The 22,522-nt window shown below is 39.7% G+C and overlaps 2 protein-coding genes across 4 annotated transcripts in view; one reads left to right on the top strand and one right to left on the bottom strand.

Moving 5' to 3' along the window:
* Positions 1–8,783, top strand: part of CLPTM1L (CLPTM1 like) — an 85,829-nt gene extending 77,046 nt beyond the window's left edge. For both annotated transcript variants that reach the window (XM_089655255.1, XM_089655254.1), the window contains exons 16-18: positions 840–884; positions 4,746–4,861; positions 7,521–8,783. In XM_089655255.1, coding sequence (XP_089511381.1) covers positions 840–884; positions 4,746–4,861; positions 7,521–7,605 — 246 coding nt within the window. In that variant the 3' untranslated portion in view covers positions 7,606–8,783. The remainder of the gene's footprint in view (positions 1–839; positions 885–4,745; positions 4,862–7,520) is intronic.
* A 7,951-nt stretch (positions 8,784–16,734) lies between these two features.
* Positions 16,735–22,522, bottom strand: part of LOC149443817 (thread biopolymer filament subunit gamma-like) — a 29,320-nt gene continuing 23,532 nt past the window's right edge. The window contains exons 9-10 of one of the 2 annotated variants that reach the window (XM_089655252.1): positions 19,002–19,087; positions 16,735–16,934 (exon numbers count right to left, since the gene is read on the bottom strand). In XM_089655252.1, the coding sequence (XP_089511378.1) occupies positions 19,029–19,087 (59 nt within the window). In that variant the 3' untranslated portion in view covers positions 16,735–16,934; positions 19,002–19,028. The remainder of the gene's footprint in view (positions 16,935–19,001; positions 19,088–22,522) is intronic. The other variant, XM_089655253.1, reaches the window with a different exon arrangement.

Raw genomic sequence — 22,522 nt, 5'->3', positions numbered from 1 at the left:
AAGTGCAATGCAAAGCATCGGATGCAGTGGTGTAAAGCACACCGCCACTGGACTCTAGAGCAGTGGAGACGTGTTCTCTGGAGTGACGAATCGCGCTTCACTGTCTGACAATCCGATGGGCGTGTCTGGGTTTGGCGGTTGCGAGGAGAACAGTACTTGCCTGACTGCATTGTGCCAAGTGTAAAGTTTGGTGGAGGGGGATTATGGTGTGAGTTTGTTTTTTCAGGGGTTAGGCTTGGCACCTTAATCCAGTGAAGGGAACTCTTAAGGTGTCAGCATACCAAGACATTTTGGACAATTTCATGCTCCCAACGTTTGTGGGAACAGTTTGGGGATGGCCCCTTCCTGCTCCAACATGACTGCGCACCAGTGCACAAAGCAAGGTCCATAAAGACATGGATGAGCAAGTTTGGGGTGGAGGAAGTTGACTGGCCTGCACAGAGGCCTGACCTCAACCCAATAGAACACCTTTGGGATGAATTAGAGCGGAGACTGGGAGCCAGGCCTTCTCATTGGACATCAGTGCCTGACCTCACAAATGCACTTCTGGAAGAATGGTCAAACATTCCCATAGACACCCTCCTAAACCTTGTGGACGGCCTTCCCAGAAGAGTTGAAGCTGTTATAGCTGCAAAGGGCGGGGCCAACTCAATATTAAACCCTACGGACTAAGACTGGGGGGCCATTAAAGATCACGTGCGTGTAATTGCAGGCGTCCCAATACTTTTGGCAATATTGTGTGTGTGTATGTGTGTATGTGTTTATGTATGTGAGTATGTGTATGTATATATTTTTTTTTCTCTATACTTTACAATCATGGATCATTACTTTTTCTGCAGATGAAATCCGTGGCCCATTTGCCTTGGAAAGCATTCACATACAAAGTAGGTTTTCCTTACTATCTTGTTTTATCCAATACTAGCTCATTTTATTTTTGTGTTTACCTTCTATGTGCTTAGTTGTAAACATATGCAATATTTTAAATTGAAACAGCTGAAAGGTTTAGTCTTAGTTAGGATTTGCCTGAACTTCCACTTTAAAATGGCATTTTTTCTAAAATGAACAAATGTTATGTATTTGTTACGTATTTTGTTCCAGCAGCATTTGGGGAGTCCCCGTCTCGCTGCCAGAACACAGTGCTGTTTACTGTATGTAGCTTATGCTACATACAGTTTTTATACAATTCTGAAAGTAGGTGCATCTGTTAATAAAGGAAACAGTTCATTTGGGCCCACTTGGCCCAGATTAACTATTTAAAGTGAAAGTAAAAATAGAGTTAATATTTTGCTCTCATGCTCTGAGAAATATGTAGGCTGACCTCTTCTGATGATTATTTGGGTGATGCAGTGGCTTCACTGCTTTGAGTCAATGACCAAACCAAATCACTGGGTTCAGTAGTTCTACAGATTCTGACGTTCATGTTGTATGCTCTGAGTCTGTAATTAAAATGTATATAATCCAGACACAGCCAGACTTCTAGCACTTTTAGAAATTATTCGTATTTTATGGAGTAGTAACCTGTGCAGTAATCCTTGTGAAACTGAAGTGAAGAAAAAATTGCAGTACTATATCAATACTTCTGTAAATGGTGTATACACCTATAAATTAGTGTCTAGCAATCAGTCCATGAAAGTCAAATATATACATGTGAAGCTTGTCCACTGAAATGCTACTGTGTCCAGTGTGAACACCTCCTGCAGGACAGCAAATTAACCATTTCCCAACCACTCTATAGCCGAAGGATGTCTACAGCGCGTTTGTCTAGTTCTGGGAGGACGTCCTCCCAGAATGCGCCGCCGATGATCGCTGTGTCCTACAGACACAGCTGATCACGTGATACGGTAAAAGGCCAATCACAGCGTCTTTTTAGCACGTGATCATCTGTGTCCAGCAGATCACCAAGTAAATACAGTTGCCAGTTCTCGGCTGCACTTTCCTCACGCTGTCACACTGTGAGGAAAGTAATGCCGAGAAACAGCAATTGTCAGCGAAGGGATCGGCACTGATGATCAGTGCCATGCAGGGCCACCCATCTGTATCCAGCAGCGACACACCAGCCTGTGCCCATCAGTGCCACCCATCTGTTCCCAGAAGTTCTGCCCATCAGTGCCACCTATCCGTGCCACCTCATCAGTGCCTATCGGTGCAGCCTCATCAACGCACATCAGTGAACCAGAAAAATACCTGTTTGCAAAATTTTATAATAGAAACAGAAAAACATTTTTTTTTCTTTTTTCAAATTTTTTGCTCTTTTTTTTTTTTTTGTTTATAGTGCAAAAAATAACATGCCCAGTGGTGATAAAATACCACCAAATGAAAGCTCTATTTGTGTGAAAAAAATTATAAAACTTTCATATGGGTACAGTGTTGCATGACCGCGCAATTGTCATTCAAAGTGCAACAGCGCAGAAAATTTGGCCTGGGAATGAAGGGGGTGAAGTGCCCAGTAGGCAAGTGGTTAACCAAGTGAGCAGTCCCAGTGTTCTGTAAAAAAAAAAGAAAAATTCCACCATGTGATCCACAAACACCCACCTTGTGTTGCATCAACCACTTGGAAGATTGCAAACTCACCACAAGGATTTGCTGTCTAGAAATAAACCCCTGAAGAAGCGCTATCGCAGGAAATGTCAGGTTGAGGTATATTGCTGGAGGTCGCACCACCACTCCATATTGGGCTGGTGACCCTTTATGATGTGAGTGTGAACACTGACCCCTGGTGGAGCAGGATGTGAGTATGAACACTGACCCCTGGTGGAGCAGGATTTGAGTGTGAACACTGACCCCTGGTGGAGCAGGATTTGAGTGTGAACACTGACCCCTGGTGGAGCAGGATTTGAGTGTGAACACTGACCCCTGGTGGAGCAGGATTTGAGTATGAACACTGACCCCTGGTGGAGCAGGATTTGAGTGTGAACACTGACCCCTGGTGGAGCAGGATTTGAGTGTGAACACTGACCCCTGGTGGAGCAGGATTTGAGTGTGAACACTGACCCCTGGTGGAGCAGGATTTGAGTGTGAACACTGACCCCTGGTGGAGCAGGATTTGAGTGTGAACACTGACCCCTGGTGGAGCAGGATTTGAGTATGAACACTGACCCCTGGTGGAGCAGGATTTGAGTGTGAACACTGACCCCTGGTGGAGCAGGATTTGAGTGTGAACACTGACCCCTGGTGGAGCAGGATTTGAGTGTGAACACTGACCCCTGGTGGAGCAGGATTTGAGTGTGAACACTGATCCTTGGTGGAGCAGGATTTGAGTGTGAACACTGATCCTTGGTGCAGCAGGATTTGAGTGTGAACACTGACCCCTGGTGGAGCAGGATTTGAGTATGAACACTGATCCCTGGTGGAGCAGGATTTGAGTATGAACACTGATCCCTGGTGGAGCAGGATTTGAGTATGAACACTGATCCTTGATGGATCAGAGGAGTCCAACTTGGGAGAGAGAGATACTATATAACAAGCACAGATTGCTGTTCTGTTTCTAGACAGCAAAACCTTGTGGTGAGTTTACAGTCTTCCTAGTAGTGGAGGGAACACATGACGGGTGTTTGTGGAAGTTTTATTTACAGAACACTGGGACTGTTCACTTCCTTAATTTGTTGTCCTGCAGGAGGTGGTCACACTGGACACAGTGGCATCTCAGTGGACAAGCTTCACATAAATATGTTTGACTTTCATGGACTTATTATTATGCACTAATCTATAGGTTGATGCACCATTTATAGAAGTATTGATATAGCATTGCAATGTTTTCTTTATGTAGGAATTGCGGTATGTCTTTATTCATGGCACGCAGCTAATTATTTGGTTATTGCTGACTTCACATTTATACATTTAATCATTGTGAAATATCTCCCACATCTCAGCATTTTTGCCATATTTTTATTCTTTTGTAGTATATTACGTTTATTCAAAATACACTTTTAAAGACTTAAGTTCACCTTTTGGAAAAAAAAGTCACTATGCTGTCTAGGGTCCCCAATAGGTTACAAAACATTGTTTGGCTTCTAAAACTGTAGCTTTGTTTGAATGCCATATCTGCCATAAAAAATGTAGCTTTGTTTGAACGCCATATCTGCTATAAAACTGTAGCTTTGAACACCACATCTGCTATAAAACTGTAGCTTTGAACACCACATCTGCTATAAAACTGTAGCTTTGTTTGAACACCACATCTGCCATAAAAATGTAGCTTTGTTTGAACGCCATATCTGCTATAAAACTGTAGCTTTGTTTGAACGCCACATCTGCCATAAAACTGTAGCTTTGAACACCACATCTGCCATAAAACTGTAGCTTTGAACACCACATCTGCCATAAAACTGTAGCTTTGAATGCCATATCTGCTATAAAACTGTAGCTTTGAACACTACATCTGCTATAAAACTGTAGCTTTGAACACCACATCTGCCATAAAACTGTAGCTTTGTTTGAACACCACATCTGCCATAAAACTGTAGCTTTGTTTGAACACCACATCTGCCATAAAACTGTAGCTTTGAACACCACATCTGTCATAAAACTGTAGCTTTGTTTGAACACCACATCTGCCATAAAACTGTAGCTTTGAACACCACATCTGCCATAAAACTGTAGCTTTGAACACCACATCTGCCATAAAACTGTAGCTTTGTTTGAAGGCCTGTTAAGCATCTACTATTTAGTCATTTGTGTCAGATGCTGCTGAATTGAATTTACTGCATTACTTACATTGATTTTTATGTTTCTTTTATTCTCAACAGGCATTTAATACGTTTATCGATGATATATTTGCCTTTATTATTACCATGCCGACATCTCACAGACTTGCATGTTTTAGAGATGATGTGGTATTTCTAATTTATTTGTACCAAAGATGGTAAGTCTACATTGTTTATATGTCTCTATCTTTGTTTGAATATTTTTTTTATTTCCACAAAGTTAATTTTTCAAGACCAGCTTTCAGGGATTTGTTGCAAGTTAACTAACATTTCTAGAAGTGCACTAATACAGCTACAATCATCTCAAGCAGAATCACCTTGAAATCTTCATCTTTCAGACCATGAATAATGTTCGCCCATATTTGGGGTGTAACCTGAAACCTGTTCACGATCCACCCCTACAGCTGTTGCATCATTCATTCATTCATTCACTCACAGGAATCTGTGAATGAAAAATCTGTAAGTCCCATCTGCAGTTGTAGTTCTCAGTAGAGCAGAAGTGAGGTGGCATCACCTTCCTTTGTACTTCATTGATACTTCCTCCAAATTTTTAACTGAAGGTCTATACCCCAAACTTTCTAAACAAAGTGCCAGCTTATTGTCCCTTAGACTTTAGGGGGGGCAAACTGTGGCCAGTTGATGTGGAAATTTTTCTGACATCGGGAGTGAACATTTGGTATTAGGGGGAGGAATAGTACCCAGGGGCGGACTGACCATTTGGAAACTCGGGCACTGCCCGAGGGCCCGGGGTCAGTAGGGGGCCCCATGAGATGCCCCTGGTACCTTTTTCATAGGCTTTTTTGAGTTTGGGCAAGGACACAGGGGCCCCATGATCCCCTATTGCCTGGGGGCCCCATGAGTTGTCAGTCCGCCCCTGATAGTACCCCATTGTTTGTATCATTGGGAAGAATAGTGTGTCGGTGGGAAGAATAGTGCTCCAAGGGCTGGACAAAAGCAAGCAAAGGGCCACATCCAGCTCCCGGGCCGCAGCTTGGGGACCCACTGATCTATTTCAAGGCTGGACGAATGGTCTGCAGGAGCCTCGGCGTTACAAAAACAATTTACTGATTGGGGTTGCAATGTTTTGTAGGCTCCAATGCAAAAAAATAAATAATGCACATTAATTTATTAAGTGATGTAGAAGCTTGTATGTGTATATTTATATATTTGTATTTCTTAATTGTGGTTTGGCCTGTAACAATTCTACACTGTTGCATTTTATTTTCTATATTGTTTGTGTGCTGTTTTTTTTCCCATTCCTGCCTGTCGTATCCTGGGTAGCACAGAGCAGGGTACTAAAGCCAGCCCGTGGTTGCAGGAAAGGAAATCGCAGGGTGGATTTGATGTAAATCAAACTGATTTAAATCACGATTTAAATCACTAGTCAGTAAGGCTTGATCTAAATCTTAGTTTTCTACATAAAGACTAATTCTTGCTGGTATAACTTTAATATGCAAGTAGATGAAGATTTTTAGAATAACAACTTTTCATATTAGTTTTTTTTATCCCCAGTTTAATAGGTTAATCATTCATATTTGGACAACTTTTCTGTTGTACTTAGGAAGGAGAAAAATAATCATTACCTTAATAATAACAATTTAAATAGATTTATTCAACTGAAACAATAACATTCCAGCATATGTGATTTGCTTAAACATCCATGTTTGGTAACTAATTTGGCTAAACAAAATATATATATTTTTAAGAACCTTAGACTGTCAGCCCCTTCCTCCTCACACTTAGTTTCACTTTCTTCTTGTGCAGATCTATTCCACTCCAATCAGAAAAATATTGTTTCTATTCTATTCACTGAACTTCTTGAAACTTAGCAGTGAAGGGGTTGATTCTGTATTCATAGGTTTGTAGAAGTTAGGATGAAGGTCTTTTTCTTAACTCTGTTCATGTTATAACATTTTTGCTGTGAAGAGGAGGCATGTGATCTCCGCTGAGTCAAATTCAGTTTTGAGAACTGCAAAAGTAAACCAATCATCTGTGATAATATCTTGTAGGCAGAGAAACTGCCCAATAATCTTACAAAAACCTCTGGAAGAGCATGACATTGTGAATGGATTCATGGGATTTATTTACCAAAAAAATTAAACATATACAGCCTTATTCTACATAATTAAAAAACGAATCTTTAATTCATGATGGAATAACCTTTGGATGGCAATATATTTTCCTCAAAAAACATTTTATTTAAAAAAAATCCGATTTAAATAAAAAAAATATGATTTAAATAAAAAAAATCCGATTTAAATAAAAAAAATGATTTAAATTAAAATCCGATTTGAATCAAAAAAATCTGATTTGAATCACAAAAATCCGATTTTAAATCACAAAAATCCGATTTAAATCACAAAAATCCGATTTAAATCACAAAAATCCGATTTGAATCAAAAAAATCCGATTTGAATCAAAAAAATCCGATTTTAAATCACAAAAATCCGATTTGAATCACAAAAATCCGATTTGAATCACAAAAATCCGATTTAAATCACAAAAATCCGATTTAAATCACAAAAATCCGATTTAAATCACAAAAATCCGATTTAAATCACAAAAATACGATTTAAATCAAAAAAATCCGATTTTTTTTTTTTTTTTTTTTTTTTTTTTTTTTTTTTTAAATCATTGATTTTTATCCACCCTGGGAAATCGCATCATCCATTGCCAGCCTAAGCAATCTTATTCATAAGAGAAAAAAAGTGCACCTGTTTTTCAGTGCTTTTATATTTTGGATAGTACCATATTTGAAATTCTTTTTTTCTACTTTCAATTTACCATGTAATTTACCATGTATTTTCTTCTCATCAGGCTTTATCCTGTGGATAAGACTAGAGTGAATGAATATGGTGAATCCTATGAAGAGAAACCAAAACGAAAGCCGCATATAAACTAGATGTCATTCATATGGTCTCTGTGATATTTCTTATTTGAATCATACAGTGTGCAAATAAGGAACCAGGAAAATGATCATTGAGTATTTTTAATGCTACAGTGAACTATTCCAAACTATATATAGTCTACCTTGCCAAAATCCTGAAATGTGTTCCCTTTTATGCTTGGTCTTATCTCCAGCATCAGTTCTTGAATACAATGCAGATAATACCACAGTACTGTAAATGTATGGTTTTTTTTTTTTTTTTTTTTTTTTTTTTTAAAGAGAACAAATTTCAGACTTCCTTTATTTGTTAGCAAAAACTGCCGTTTATGCAGAGACTACATTGCATTCATTAAAATGCAAACTTTAATATGCAGAAGCTGTGACCGAATATATATGAGAAGTCAAAATGCATTCCATACAACTGAAATAAGGTAGCAAGCTAAGCTGCCACCATTCTTACATCTCACTTTATAGTTGAACAATTATGATGGAAATCAATGAAGGAAATATTCAGTGATACAAGAACTTGAAGTAATGACTTGATATAGGTACTTTGCATCATTTTGAAAATAAGCTTGAATTTTTTTTATTTGGTTCTCCAAGCATGTTTTGTCTGGCATGGCGCACATTTGGTCCTTTTATACAGAATGCACTTCTTTGTAATTAAATAATGTCCATATTGTCATGATCACATTGCAAATAAAGCATTTTTATATATTTATCTGTACATAAAAATGCCTAAATGGTTTAACCGTAAACTACAAGATGTGGCATTGTTTTGGATTTTACACATTACATTTATATTGGTAACTTTAGGTTCCAATACAAAGACCAATCTTTTCCTATCTGATGTAAATTATAGGGAACAGCAACTTTACAAACCGGTTACTGAATAACACAATGCTAAATGCACTTTGCAAAAATGAATACTTTCCCTAAATCTGTGATCTAAATTGTAGTTTTCTGCAATAACAAAATGAATTCCTGTGTGTGAACAAACACACGTTGAAATGTCTTGTTTTTATGTAAAGTCTAAAAATACCATTTAAATGGATACTGTTTTACCCAAACTTCTAAACGAAACTTGAAAAAAATGTTATCTTGTAAATAATACATGTACATCTTTTTTGTTTTCTTTTTTTTTTTTATTAAAATGCTGTTGTTGGCTATTAAAAGGTTTATGACACAAACAAGTTGTGTGTGCTTGTCTACTCTTAACATTTTGATAAATGTATGTACAGATGCAATCATTTTGCTACACTGTAAACAAAAAAAAATATATGTGTGTGTATGTGTATATATATATATATATATATATATATATATATATATATATATATATATATATATATATATATATATGTATATATATATATACACAATGTGTGTGTGTGTGTATATATATATATATATATATATATATATATATATATATATATATATATATATATATATATATACAATTGTGTGTGTGTATGTATATATATATGTGTGTGTATATATATATATATATATATATATATATATATATATATATATATATATATATATATATTGTTTCTATTCTATTCACTGAACTTCTTGAAACTTAGCACTGAAGGGGTTGATTCTGTATTCATAGGTTTGTAGAAGTTAGGATGAAGGTCTTTTTCTTAACTCTGTTCATGTTATAACATTTTTGCTGTGAAGAAGAGGCATGTGATCTCCGCTGAGTCAAATTCAGTTTTGAGAACTGCAAAAGTAAACCAAACATCTGTGATAATATCTTGTAGGCAGAGAAACTGCCCAATAATCTTACAAAAACCTCTGGAAGAGCATGACATTGTGAATGGATTCATGGGATTTATTTACCAAAAAAATTAAACATATACAGCCTTATTCTACATAATTAAAAAAACGAATCTTTATTTCATGATGGAATAACCTTTGTATGGTAATATATTTTCTGCAAAAAACATTTTATTTAAAAAAAATCAGATTTAAATCAAAAAAATCCGATTTTAAATCAAAAAAATCTGATTTTTTTTTTTTTTTTTTAATTTAATCATTGATTTTTATCCACCCTGGGAAATCGCATCATCCATTGCCAGCCTAAGCAATCTTATTCATAAGAGAAAAAAAGTGCACCTGTTTTTCAGTGCTTTTATATTTTGGATAGTACCATATTTGAAATTCTTTTTTTCTACTTTCAATTTATATATATATATATATATATATATATATATATAGCATTTTTATATATTTATCTGTACATAAAAATGCCTAAATGGTGTTTGAGCTTTAGTGTGCAGACCCTAATGCAATAGGTTGCTCACACCTATGAGCTGTTTTCAGGATTTCCAGGACAAAAATATTTCTCTTGTAAGCAATAAATGAACCCTAGGTGATTCAGTGGCGCTGTGAACAAAAATCAGTCCTAAAGTGACAAATCATACAATTAATAATTGTATGATTTGTCACTCTATGATTGATTTTTGTTCACAGCGCCACTGAATCACCTAGGGTTCATTTATTGTTTATAAGATTTATTTCATTTTAAGGTGGCAGCAGTGTTTAATTTGGATATTATTATTATACAGTATTTATATAGCGCCAAAGGGTTTGCTCAGCGCTGTACAATAGCAAGGGGGACATAACATGAGACAATACAGTAACAATACAATACACGAAGGGTTCGAGGGCCCTGCTCTTTGGAGCTTACAATCTAGGAGGGAGGGGATAGTGGTACAGGAGGAAGTGGCTGTGGGGGATGGAGTGGTAGGAGTAGTGGAGGAGATCGGTTGTTAGGTGAGGGTGGGTTTTCAGGGTGCGCCTGTAGGTGAGGAGGGTAGGTGATAGTCTGATGGATTGGAGTAGGGAGTTCCAGAGGATGGGGGAGGACCTGGAGAAGTCCTGCTGTCGGGCGTGGGAGGAGGAGACCAGGGAGCTGGAGAGTAGGAGGTCCTGTGAGGAGCGAAGGGCACGGGTAGGGTGGTATTTGGGTATCAGGTCAGTTAGGTAGTTTGGGGCAGCGTTGTGAATGGCTTTGTAGGTCAGGGTTAGTAGTTTGAATTTAATGCGTTGGGCAATCGGGAGCCAGTGAAGGGATTGGCAGAGGGGGGTGGCAGATGTGGAGCGGTTGGTGAGGTGGATGAGTCTAGCCGCTGAGTTCAGGATAGACTGGAGTGGGGATAGCGTTTGTTTGGGTAGGCCGGTGAGAAGGGAGTTGCAGTAATAATGAGGGAGTGTACGAGTTGTTCAGTAGTGTCTGGGGTGAGGAACGTATGTATCTTGGAGATGTTGCGGAGGTGGAGCCTGCATGAGTTTGATAGTGATTGGACATGAGGTTGGACTTTGGCGTGTGGGGTGCGACTGATGGTGGCGATGTTGTTTTTTGTAATATTTGTATGCATTTAGCACATAGGTCTTTTTCACATAAAAATATTTTTCTGCATGATACTCATCACCACGTATGCATCCATATGAAAGAGAAAATAACTCTCATAATGCTCTCCGAATACATTATTCAGCAATAGTAAGGATTAAGAACACTTACATGCAGAATAGTAAAACCAAAATGTTAAACCAATCCAATATACGTGAACCAAAAGGGATGGCACCATTTACACTGCTCACCACTACTGTTATCAATCCCGAGCACCCGTCACCATGATGGTGTCATTAAAATCGCAGACTCCACCCGTTACGTGTATTTTCCTACAGCAGGATTTCTTCTAACACTTTATATGTGAACTTTATGATTTGTTATACACATCACATTTGTTGATTCCACCTTAGTTGTCACGTCATTTTGTTAGTAATAGTTGGAGATTTTTCTTTTTTTTTTTTTTTGGGTGCGCTTGTGACAAGTGCACAGATTGACATTTGTTATTTCTTCTAATTGTTCAAAGGCCCTGCAGTACATTATGTTTTTAACCAGTCAGTTATTCAAACTGGACATACTACAAACCCAAAACTTAAGTAAATTACACAGGGTATGTATAGCACATTCTGTCCTTCTGCCCGTCCCGCACTCCACAGCCATTCCCTATAAACACTGTTCAGACATGAGACGGAAACAAACAAAGCAACAGTTACTTTTCTATGTACTCTGTTTTACTTATCAGCAAAGCAAAGGAAAAAGATTTGATCTGATAATGTCAGTTAGGCCAGCATTTCTCAACCACTTAGCTCTCTCTGGTTGTCAGGGGTGCCATGCTGCATTCAATATTTTTGAATAAAAGCACCACGGAAAACTCACTTTGCAGAAATTTCCTTTGACTTCCTATGACAGGAGTGAAACTGCGGTCACTCCTTTCAGTCAGGCACAAGAGAATGGAGCTGCCTCTCGCTACACAGTAACAGTACACCTGGGACACATGCCCTCTCTGCCCCCCACCTTTTATCGGCCCTGATAGCTCACCAACAATGCTGCTTCTGCATAGAATACAGCGAGCGATGTGACTCTAGAACAGGAGGTCTATGACCAGAAATATCACCAGGTAAAAATAAGAGAAAAAAAAAAAAAAGATAACACCACATTTAAGGACTGGTAAGCCAGTTGCTGTTTTGGGTCTAGATACCCTTTAACATGAAAATTAAACCTCTGGGTGCTCTTATGTGCCCATCTAGCACTTTTTTTTCTTTTGAAGAGACTATTGAGAAAACCAAAAAAAACTGCTGCAAGTATAAGTGTTTGGCATCTAGAGGTGTGTACACACATACACAGCGGCCTTTAAAACCCATCTGCTGTGGCTGAAGCCCCATCTGTTTTAAGAGGCAAAGCTTCAGAACTTCTTCGTAGTTTGATGTACATTTGCAACATCTCTCAAACACAGGTAAGCAGATATCCATTTATCACTGATACCATGCAGATGCCAGTTCATTTGACAACACTCACCTCTACAAACCTTTAGGCTACTTCAGAGAACAGACAAATTTTTTTTATTTGTTTGTTTTCAACATACAAAAAAAGTAAGTACAAGACATTCAAACTGCCAAAATGCAAAATGTTCCATCACACAGATAACTAAGTAAAAATAAAACTACAGTAGGTGGTGGACCTCAAGCTAAAGCAAGTAGTAGGTTATCGCCTAGAGTTTCGGTGACAGAGTGAGGTCATCAGAGAAGAGAATACACAATCACAAAGTCTTATCTATGCTAAGCTTCACAGCCGCATACCAGAAGTCACTGTGTGAAGTACAAAAGAGAAGTAGAGGTGTACAAGAGGGTAAAAAGGGAGAAAAGAAAGGGGGAGGGGATAGTAGAAATTCCACCTGCTTCAGGGCCCAGCCCAAACTGAAAGTCCCTACTTGTGTACATCCTGCAACAACCGAGGGCAAGTCAGGCAGGAGATGCTTCTACATACATGGAATGGTGTTCGCACAAAAAAATCTCGTCTTGTTAGTCTGTAGTCCCACTTTGGTAGAAAAGAAGAAGGGATGGAGTGGGAAGCTGGGAGAGAAACCCACTGCTGAGTCCGATGGAAGATTCTCTGGTACCAGAGCAGTGCACACTTCAGGACTGGCCTTACAAAGTGGAGCAGAAGCAGATCTCCAGATAAACTTATAAAAAGAAAGGTGGAGAAGGCGTAAAACAGTCTACACTCAGTGGCGCCTTCTCCACCTTTCTTTTTATATGAGATGCTTCTCGAAGGTCCCACAATTCTCAGACCCAGTTATGAGTGTCTAATTAATCCTTCATGGAAGTAGTTAGGTATTCCATCCTCTTCATTTCTCAGACCCTGGAGTGCAGTTCAGTCAAGGAGAGGGGCTCCTGTTTCTTCCAATTGAGAGCAACCAACCACCACGTTGCAGTCAGTATCAGTGCGAGGAGTTTTTCTAGAAAATTTATAGTAGGATTTGGGGGGGGGGGGGGGATTCTAGAGATTGAAAGGGATCCATGATCCAGAAATGGTATGGATGAAAGAGTGGACCATCTGTCAGTAGGTGATGATCAATGGGCAGAACCAATAGATGTGGTAAAATGTGCCTGGATCCTTTGTACATCACCAGCAGAGGGATATATGGAGTAGAGAAGGTTTGGGGTTTTATACTAGTAGAAGTGAATCGTACTAATTTTTCTTATACAAGGTATATATGAACCCTTTGGATGCCTGGGACCAAATACATTGCCACGTATGCAGAAGCAGCTTTTCCGCCAAGGCCTGACTTTGGACTTTTGGCCCTGTTCCTCTGCTATCAGCGGGGGAGGGATCTACAGCTCCAGCCTGTGATTGACAGCCTTAGCTCTGTTCCTGCGTGCTATGTGAAGGGGGTGTAGTGTCCTTTCCAATCAACTCTTTCAGCTCTACCCCCCTCTCCCACTTTCTGAAATCTCAAACAAGCTGTATAAATTCTGCACTTTGAAAAGCTGTAGAGGACAGATGGCTCCATGTACACATGTCCAACTTATGTAAAAGGATTTGTTTCATCTCTGTGTATCACCAGAGGCCAGTCACTTCACTGGGTATATATAAGGGATTACAACCACTGTAACAGACCAAAATAATGCAAATAAGTTCATAATCACATGACCGCTGTGACAGACAATCATAGTGATCACATGATTGGGCTGCCCTGGAATTAAGATCCCCTTAAACGGTTAGTGCCTGCTGGCAGATATGGATTAATGGGGGTGGGGTTATTATTAGCAGGTGGTTAACTCTTTGTTCTCACAGGTTTCAAAGCTTTAATCATAGTTTTGGTACAACATCAGCCCTGTTCCAGTCTAATGGAAATGCCCCGACTAAAACAGAGCTGCTTCCTCCATATGTGTCCTGGTGACCCTAGCAATCCAACTCCACTCCTAGAGCAGCAGTGCCCTCCTGGGATCTTGTAATTCTACTACAAGCTGCAGGAGTACTTATGACTGGCACCTTAGCATACCATTCATGTGCATGTCTACACAATTTGAGTGAATTGCCAATTTTATGTGCTGTTTCCATTCTTCTATCTTACTGCACTTAGTCTGGCGCCCCCTTGCTGTCTCCCTGATTACTACAGGAAACATCAGAACCACTACCAGGATAACCATATTGACAGCCCTCCAGGGATCTCTCCAAGCCACCTGAGAACTATGATAAGCTCTTCTGATTGTACTAAATGCAAGTTGTTAATTGTTTTCTTCCAATAAACATCATGTTACCTGCTACACTTAGTCTGTGCAATCTGCTTTGTTTGCTTGTGAAGGAAAAAGGCAAGAAAATTACTTAGTTTTTCAGGGCACAATTTCTCTTTATTGCAGAACAGACTGGCAGCATAGGGAGCAGAAGAGGTATGATTTTTTTTTTTTGGTAGATACTAATAGGATATTAGGTTGCAATGTTTAATGAGAACCTTTACCCTAGAAAGAAAAAAAATGAACAGTTAGAAGCTACAAATACTGTAGCTGCTGACTTATAATAAAAGGATGCTTCCCTGTCCAGGGATCCAGTTCTGTCTTCTCCCATGCTGGTTCTTTGCCAGTGTTCGGGTCTCTAGCGCTTGCATGTATAGTGTGGGAATCCGTCCGTGACTCTATGCAGCTTCCCGCTGTGTTTTGTGAATGTTCCCACAGCCTTCTGGTACCTGTGACATGTCTCAGAAGGCTGCGGGCAGAGCTGGGGGGCAAAAGTCTGCTTGTATTGCCTAGGTACCTGCTCCCCCAAAGAAAAATGTATGTGCCAAATGTGGTAGATGGGGGGGGGGGACATAAAATGGAACTTCATCTTTAGGGTGAAGTTTTGCTTTAAGCTGTACATATTTCACTAAATATACATTATTATTATTATTATTATACAGTATTTATAAAGTGCCAATAGTTCGCTCAGCGCTGTACATTACAAAGGGGGACAGAACATGTGACAGAACAATACCAATACAATGCAAAACATGAGGGGATTGAGTCCCCTGCTCTTTCGAGATTACAATCTAGGAGGGAGGGGATGGTGGCACAGGAGGAGATAGCTGTGGGGGATGGAGTGGTAGGAAGAGTGGAGGAGGTCGGCAAGTTAGCAGGGGGTGGGGTAGGCTTCCCTGAAGAGATGGGTTTTCAGGGTGCGCCTAAAGGAGAGGAGAGTAGGTGATAATCTGATGGGTTGGGGCAGGGAGTTCCAGAGGATGGGTGACACCCTGGAGAAGTCCTGGAGGCGGTATTGGGAGGAGGAGACCAGGGAACTAGAGAGAAGGAGGTCTTGTGAGGAGCGGAGTGTGCGTGCTGGGCGGTACTTGGATATTAGGTCAGTGATGTAGTTCGGGGCAGTATGGTGGACAGCTTTATATACATAAAAATATGTGTGGTTCATTCAAAACTGAAGAAAGATTTGAAATGGAAAAAAACTACATTTGGTTAAAAATGATATTGTTATAGTTGTGAAGTTTGCCAGACATGTTCACTCTCTCACTCCCAGTGCTGTTGAGCACAGGCCTCCACCAGCAACAGGTCAATACATACAATTTAAGGTGCATTTACACCTGCAACTAGAAGTGATTAGCAGGCCATCTGTATCTAGAGCCGATCACACGCATGTGATCGCTGCATGAACTATTGCATGCGAGTGGCAGAGTCCCCATCAGGAGACAAAAAACAATCTAATTCCTAGGTTTGCAGATGTGACCCTAGCAGCGAACCAGACAAAATCTAGTACGTAGCCCCCAATCTGTAGTTTGAAGATTAAGGGCCCTCAAACTCTTACCAAAGGGCAAGTTTACTGTCCCTTAGATTTTAGGAGGGGTTTAGTGTGCTAATGTAGAAAATGTGTAACCAGGGTCAAGTGCAACACAGCAATTATAATCCAGAACTACGTCAATGAAAATTATTATATTTAAAGATTGATATACAGTATATATTTTCTATCTCCAGTCTAACAGAGTGTCAACTAACATCAAGGCTAATATACAAATCCCCCAATTGTTGAGCAAATTAAACGTTTATAATCCATTTTGGTTGCCAGTCTTGCAGTAATCCATTTACGGAGCAATCTCTAGGGAACAAAGGGGATTAAGTCTACTGGATTGTCCTGTATTCAAGTCGTATATTTTGATGTCATATCTGGTTGTCAGCCTTGATCCCCATTTAATAGCAATTGATCATTTTTTCATGGTGTCACAAATGCTGCGAAAGGTCTTCAACATGCATGATTTTTATCTAAGGTATGCCATATTTTCATGAATAAGACCACAGAAGGCATGAAGAAAAACATTTATTTTTAGAGATAGAAGAAAATAAATGCGATGAAAGCAGTTAATAGCAATAGGTGAGTATTACTATAACTGTAATGACATTAATTAAGCAAAACAGAACTGAAACATAGCAGGTCAGTGCTTTCAGGGAGGCATATTTCTTAAAGTGTGAAGTTCCTCAGAGGATACTCTCCAGAGAAAAGTCTAGAAAAACAAATAGAATAATGGGTAAAACATGTATAACACATATTGAGTTTTCTATACTTTTTCTGTAGCTACACATATTTGCACACGACATCATGAATAGCATACGTATCACAGAAAACAGAAACAAAACACAGAAATTAATATAGAAATTAACAATAAAAAGGACAAATGCACAGAGGATCAGACAAGAAATGTCTAAATTGACATGTTAGAAGTTCTAAGTTGTTATTCCTCAAGCCCAGCTACAACTAAAACATACAGTAGTATACAAAAGTGCTATCCAAATGTGATGTAGGTCTGGTTCACACTAGTGAGATTTCAGATGCCACTTGAGTAGCATAAAACTGCATGACAAGGCTAATCACATGATTTTCAATGGTGCTCAGATTAGAGTGATTTTGGAAAAGGTTCGTGTACTACTTTGGTGCAATTCCAGTGCAATTTTGGCCCCATAGAAATTACAATCCTTATCAAAGTTGCATCCAGATAGCACTATATAATTATAATTAAAGTTGGATCAAAATTGTATTGCAGGAGTGTGAACTTAGCCTAGAAATAATTAAATTCTCTATGTACCTCACCCCCTCTCTCTCCGCCCGCATCGCCCACCTCCTGAACAACATATCAGACTGGATGTCCCTCTATTTCCTCAAGTTAAACCTGTCCAAAACCAAGCTCCTAGTTTTCCCCCCATCCTCTCCATCACGACTAGCAACACCATTATCAATCCCACCCCACACGCCAAAGTCCTGGGTGTCACCCTTTCCTTTCAACCTCATGTCCAATCACTATCAAAGTCATGCAGGCTCCACCTCCGCAACATCTCCACGATACGTACATTCCTCACCCCGGACACTACTAAACAACTCGTACACTCCCTCATCATCTCACGCCTGGACTACTGCAACTCCCTTCTCACTGGCCTACCCAAACAATTGCTATCCCCACTCCAATCTATTCTGAACTCAGCGGCTAGACTCATCCACTTCACCAACCGCTCCACATCTGCCTCCCCCCTCTGCCAATCCCTTCACTGGCTCCCAATTGCCCAACGCATTAAATTCAAATTACTAACTCTGACCTACAAAGCCATTCACAATGCTGCCCCAAACTACCTAACTGACCTGATACCCAAATACCACCCTACCCGTGCCCTTCGCTCCTCACAGGACCTCCTACTCTCCAGCTCCCTGGTCTCCTCCTCCCACGCCCGACTGCAGGACTTCTCCAGGACTTCCCCCATCCTCTGGAACTCCCTACCCCAATCCATCAGACTGTCACCTACCCTCCTCACCTTCAGGAGCACCGTGAAAACCCATCTCTTCAGGGAAGCCTACCCCACCCTCACCTAACAACTGATCTCCTCCACTCCTACCACTCCATCCCCCACAGCCACTTCCTCCTGTACCACTATCCCCTCCCTCCTAGATTGTAAACTTGAAAGAGCAGGGCCCTCGAACCCCTCGTGTATTGTATTGTACTGTATTGTCTCATGTTCTGTCCCCCTCGCTAATGTACAGCGCTGAGCACACCCTTCTGTGCTATATAAATACTGTATAATAATAATAATGTACTTATGCACCATTTGCATTTAAACTGACAACAGTACAGTTTAGTGCCCTTGTGAAATTTCATATTAATATCAACTGGTTATGAGTTCCATATCCCTCTAAAATTCTGCACATGGACAAATAAAAAATAAAATTAGAATCTATGTTGCCACTCCTCATCGCCAGTATGTCAGTGCTAAATGGATTTGAATTGCGAATTCATCTCGCTCCCATGAACCAATAGGAGAATCCGTTATACTTAGTACAGACATATTGGTTCAGGTTTTTCACTGCCAGATTCTTTGTGTGTTTTGCGTTTGCTAAAAACTATATATGTAAATATATTAGAGTTTAGGCTCAGGGTTAAGGATTAGTTTCATGATTAGGGGTTTGAGTTAGTGTAAATGACTAAATTAGTTGATGGGTATTATTAATGTTGCTTTATATGTTATAAGCATCAGTGCCACAAACATAACGGTGACAAAATGGACTCATTTGCTTAAACTTCACATGCCTAATCCTTTTGTGCTTGGCGTGTCAATCATGATGTTGAAATGTTGGATATGGACATAATATAGCTGCTACTGGCTCCCAATGATCCTAAAACAGGACAGACAACAAATTATTCTGTTTTTCTGATTTAGGGAACAAATTAATTGCAGACCTCCCAGCTATAGAAATGGAGATAAGCTTGTTAACAGGCTATATTTAGAGCTTCAAACATCTCTCCTATTAGACACTTGAGAGTTTTTGTGTTGTGAAAATATTAGCACTTATGTTCATTACTATGAATAATAACATACTGTCTTTGTTGTTGCTGAAGCTGATCAAGCAATAGTAGTTTCCAATATCATTGTGTGGCACCATTGCAGATTTATTTACAGTAAAAATCAGTATTGAGCAACTCAGCAACATTAGCAAAAAGAAAAAAAAACTTTAAAAAACAATATCTGTCACTTCTCCCAAATGGATTATATACAGTTGCAAGAAAAAGTATGTGAACCTCTTGGGATTACGTGGAGTTTTGCATGAATTGGGCATAAAATGGGCTCTGAACATCATCTAAGTCACAACAATAGAAGAACGCAGTCTGCTGAACATAATACTACACAAACATTAGATGTTGCCATGGTTTAATTGCACATAACATGTAAACATTCACAGTGCAGGGAGGAAAAAGTATGTGAGGCCCAGCTTAATGACTTCTCCCAGAGCTAATTGGAGCCAGGAGTGAGCCAACCTTGACTCCAATCAGTGTGATGATATTGGATGTGCTGCTGACAGCTGTCCTACCCTTAAAAAACACAAACCTGTTTTGGTGTTACTGGTTTCAAGAAGCACTGTCTGATGTGAACCATGCCTCGCAGAAAAGAGCTCTCAGAAGACCTACGATCAAGAATTGTTGACTTGCATCAAGCTGGAAAGGGTTACAAAAGTATCTCCAAAAGCCTTGATGTTCATGTGTCCACGGTAAGACAGATTGTCTACAAATGGAGAAAGTTTAGCACTGTTGCTACTCTCCCTAGGAGTGGTAGTCCTGTAAAAATGACTGCAAGAGCACAGCGCAGAATGCTGCATGAGGTAAAGAAGAATCCCAGAGTGTCAGCTAAAGACCTACACAAATCTCTGGCACATGCTAACATTTTTGTTGACACATCTAAAATAAGGAAAACATTAAACAAGAATGGAGTACATGGGAGGACACCACGGAGGAAGCCATTGCTGTCCAAAAAGAATATTGCAGCACGTTTGAAGTTTGCAAAAGAGCACCTGGATGTTCCACAGCACTACTGGCAAAATATACTGTGGACAGATGAAACCAAGATTGAGTTGTTTGGGAAGAACACACAACACTATGTGTGGAGAAAAAAAGGCACAGCACACCAACATCAAAACCTCATCCCCACTGTAAAACATGGCAGAGCGTGCATCATAGTTTGGGGCTGCTTTGCTGCCTCAGGGCCTGGACGGATTGTTGTCATTGATGGGAAAATGAATTCCAGAGTTTATCAAGACATTTTGCAGGAAAACGTACGACCATCTGTCCACCAACTGAAGCTCCACAGAGGATGGGTGATGCAACAGGACAATGACCCAAAGCATACAAGTAATTCAACAAAACAATGGCTGCAACAGCACAGAATATGTCTTCTGGAGTGGCCCAGTCAGAGTCCTGACCTCAACTCGATTGAAATGCTGTGGCATGACCTTAAGAGAGCGATTCACACCAGACATCCCAAGAATATTGCTACACTGAAACAGTTTTGCGAAGAGGAGTGGTCCAAAATGACTCCAGATTGTTGTGCAGGTCTGATCTGCAACTACAGGAAACGTTTGGTTGAGGTTATTGCTGCCAAAGGGGGGTCAACCAGTTATTAGGTCTAAAGGTTCACATACTTTTTCTTCCCTGCACTGTAAATGTTTACATGTTATGTGCAATTAAACCATGGCAACATCTAATGTTTGTGTAGTATTATGTTCAGCAGACTGTGTTCTTCTATTGTTGTGACTTAGATGATGTTCAGAGCCCATTTTTTGCCCAATTCATGCAAAACTCCACGTAATCCCAAGGGGTTCACATACTTTTTCTTGCAACTGTATGTATACATATATATTTCCACCAACTGTAGTGGGGTGCAACTTCCCTAGAATTAATTACATAGTTACATAGTTAGTCTGGCTGAAAAAAGACAAAAGTCCATCCAGTTTGACCATTAAAAAAAAAAAATATCATTGTGTGGCACCATTGCAGATTTATTTACAGTAAAAAGCAGTAATGAGCAACTCAGCAACATTAGCAAAAAGAAAAAAAAAACTTTTAAAAACAATATCTGTCACTTCTCCCAAATGGATTATATACATATACATATATATTTCCACCAACTGTAGTGGGGTGCAACTTCCCTAGAATTAATTACATAGTTACATAATTAGTCTGGCTGAAAAAAGACAAAAGTCCATCCAGTTCGACCATTAAAAAAAAAAAAGTTATAATCCTATACTCACAGTTGATCCAGAGGAAGGCAAATTATACAATAATTACACAAACCAAAAGTAAAAGAAGAATACCAGGGTTATGCAAACAATCAAATTACCATACATTGATTGGGCAGCACAGTGGCTAAATGGTTAGCACATCTGCCTTGCAGCGCAAGAGCTGTTGGTTCAACTCCCAATCTCAGCACCACCCGTCTGGAGTTTGCATGTTTTCCTTGTGCCTGCATGGGTTTCCTCTGGGCACTCCTGTTTCCTCCCACACGCATGTTCAGCATTGATAGGTTAATTGGCTCCTGTCTAAATTGGCCCTAGCATGTATGAATGTGAATTAGGGATATTAGATTGTATGCTCCTTGAGGGTTGTGGACTGACTGTACAATATATGTAAAGCACTGCATAACTTGATGGCGCTATATAAGAATATATAACTATAGTACTCTTTATGCTATTATTTCCCTTCCCACCCCAAGGCATTCATTTTAAAATTGTCTTAGTTCTCCCAAGTCTGCATTCATCTTAAAACAAGTCCACATTCATCTCTGTATCTGTATACATTGTGGAGAAATTAATTTACTTTTTATAGTTCACAACACAGTTATTGAAATCTTAGTTATTTCTTTATTACTTTCCATTGCACCACCATCTTGGCAGGCTGCCAGCCCTCCAATATAAACAACCTCCGGGTGCTTGTACACTGTTGGAAACAGACTAAAACCAGACTTTAGAACAGGGGCCTCCAGACGTTCGGGTTTAGGGGGCCAGACTGTGGCTATTAAAAGTAAAAAATGCCCCAGCATCAGTGGTGGTAAACAATGTCCCATCATTGTTTTTAGTGGGAAGAATAGTAACCCATGGTTGGTATCAGTGGGAGCAAAAGTGCCCCATTGATGGTGTAAGTGGGAAGAATGGTGCCCCGTCATTGGTGTCAGTTGGAGGAATATTGCTCCAAGGGCCAGATAAAGGCAAACAAACGGCCACATTTGTCCCCAAGCAACAGTGGAGACCACTGCTCTGGAGTCTTTGTTTTGATTTTCGAAG

Source organism: Staurois parvus, unplaced genomic scaffold (assembly GCF_062004578.1).
Source record: "Staurois parvus isolate SC_StPar_1 unplaced genomic scaffold, SC_StPar_1.0 ptg000829l, whole genome shotgun sequence".
Taxonomy (NCBI): Eukaryota; Metazoa; Chordata; class Amphibia; order Anura; family Ranidae; genus Staurois; species Staurois parvus.
This window is presented reverse-complemented; position numbering and strand designations above follow the sequence as displayed.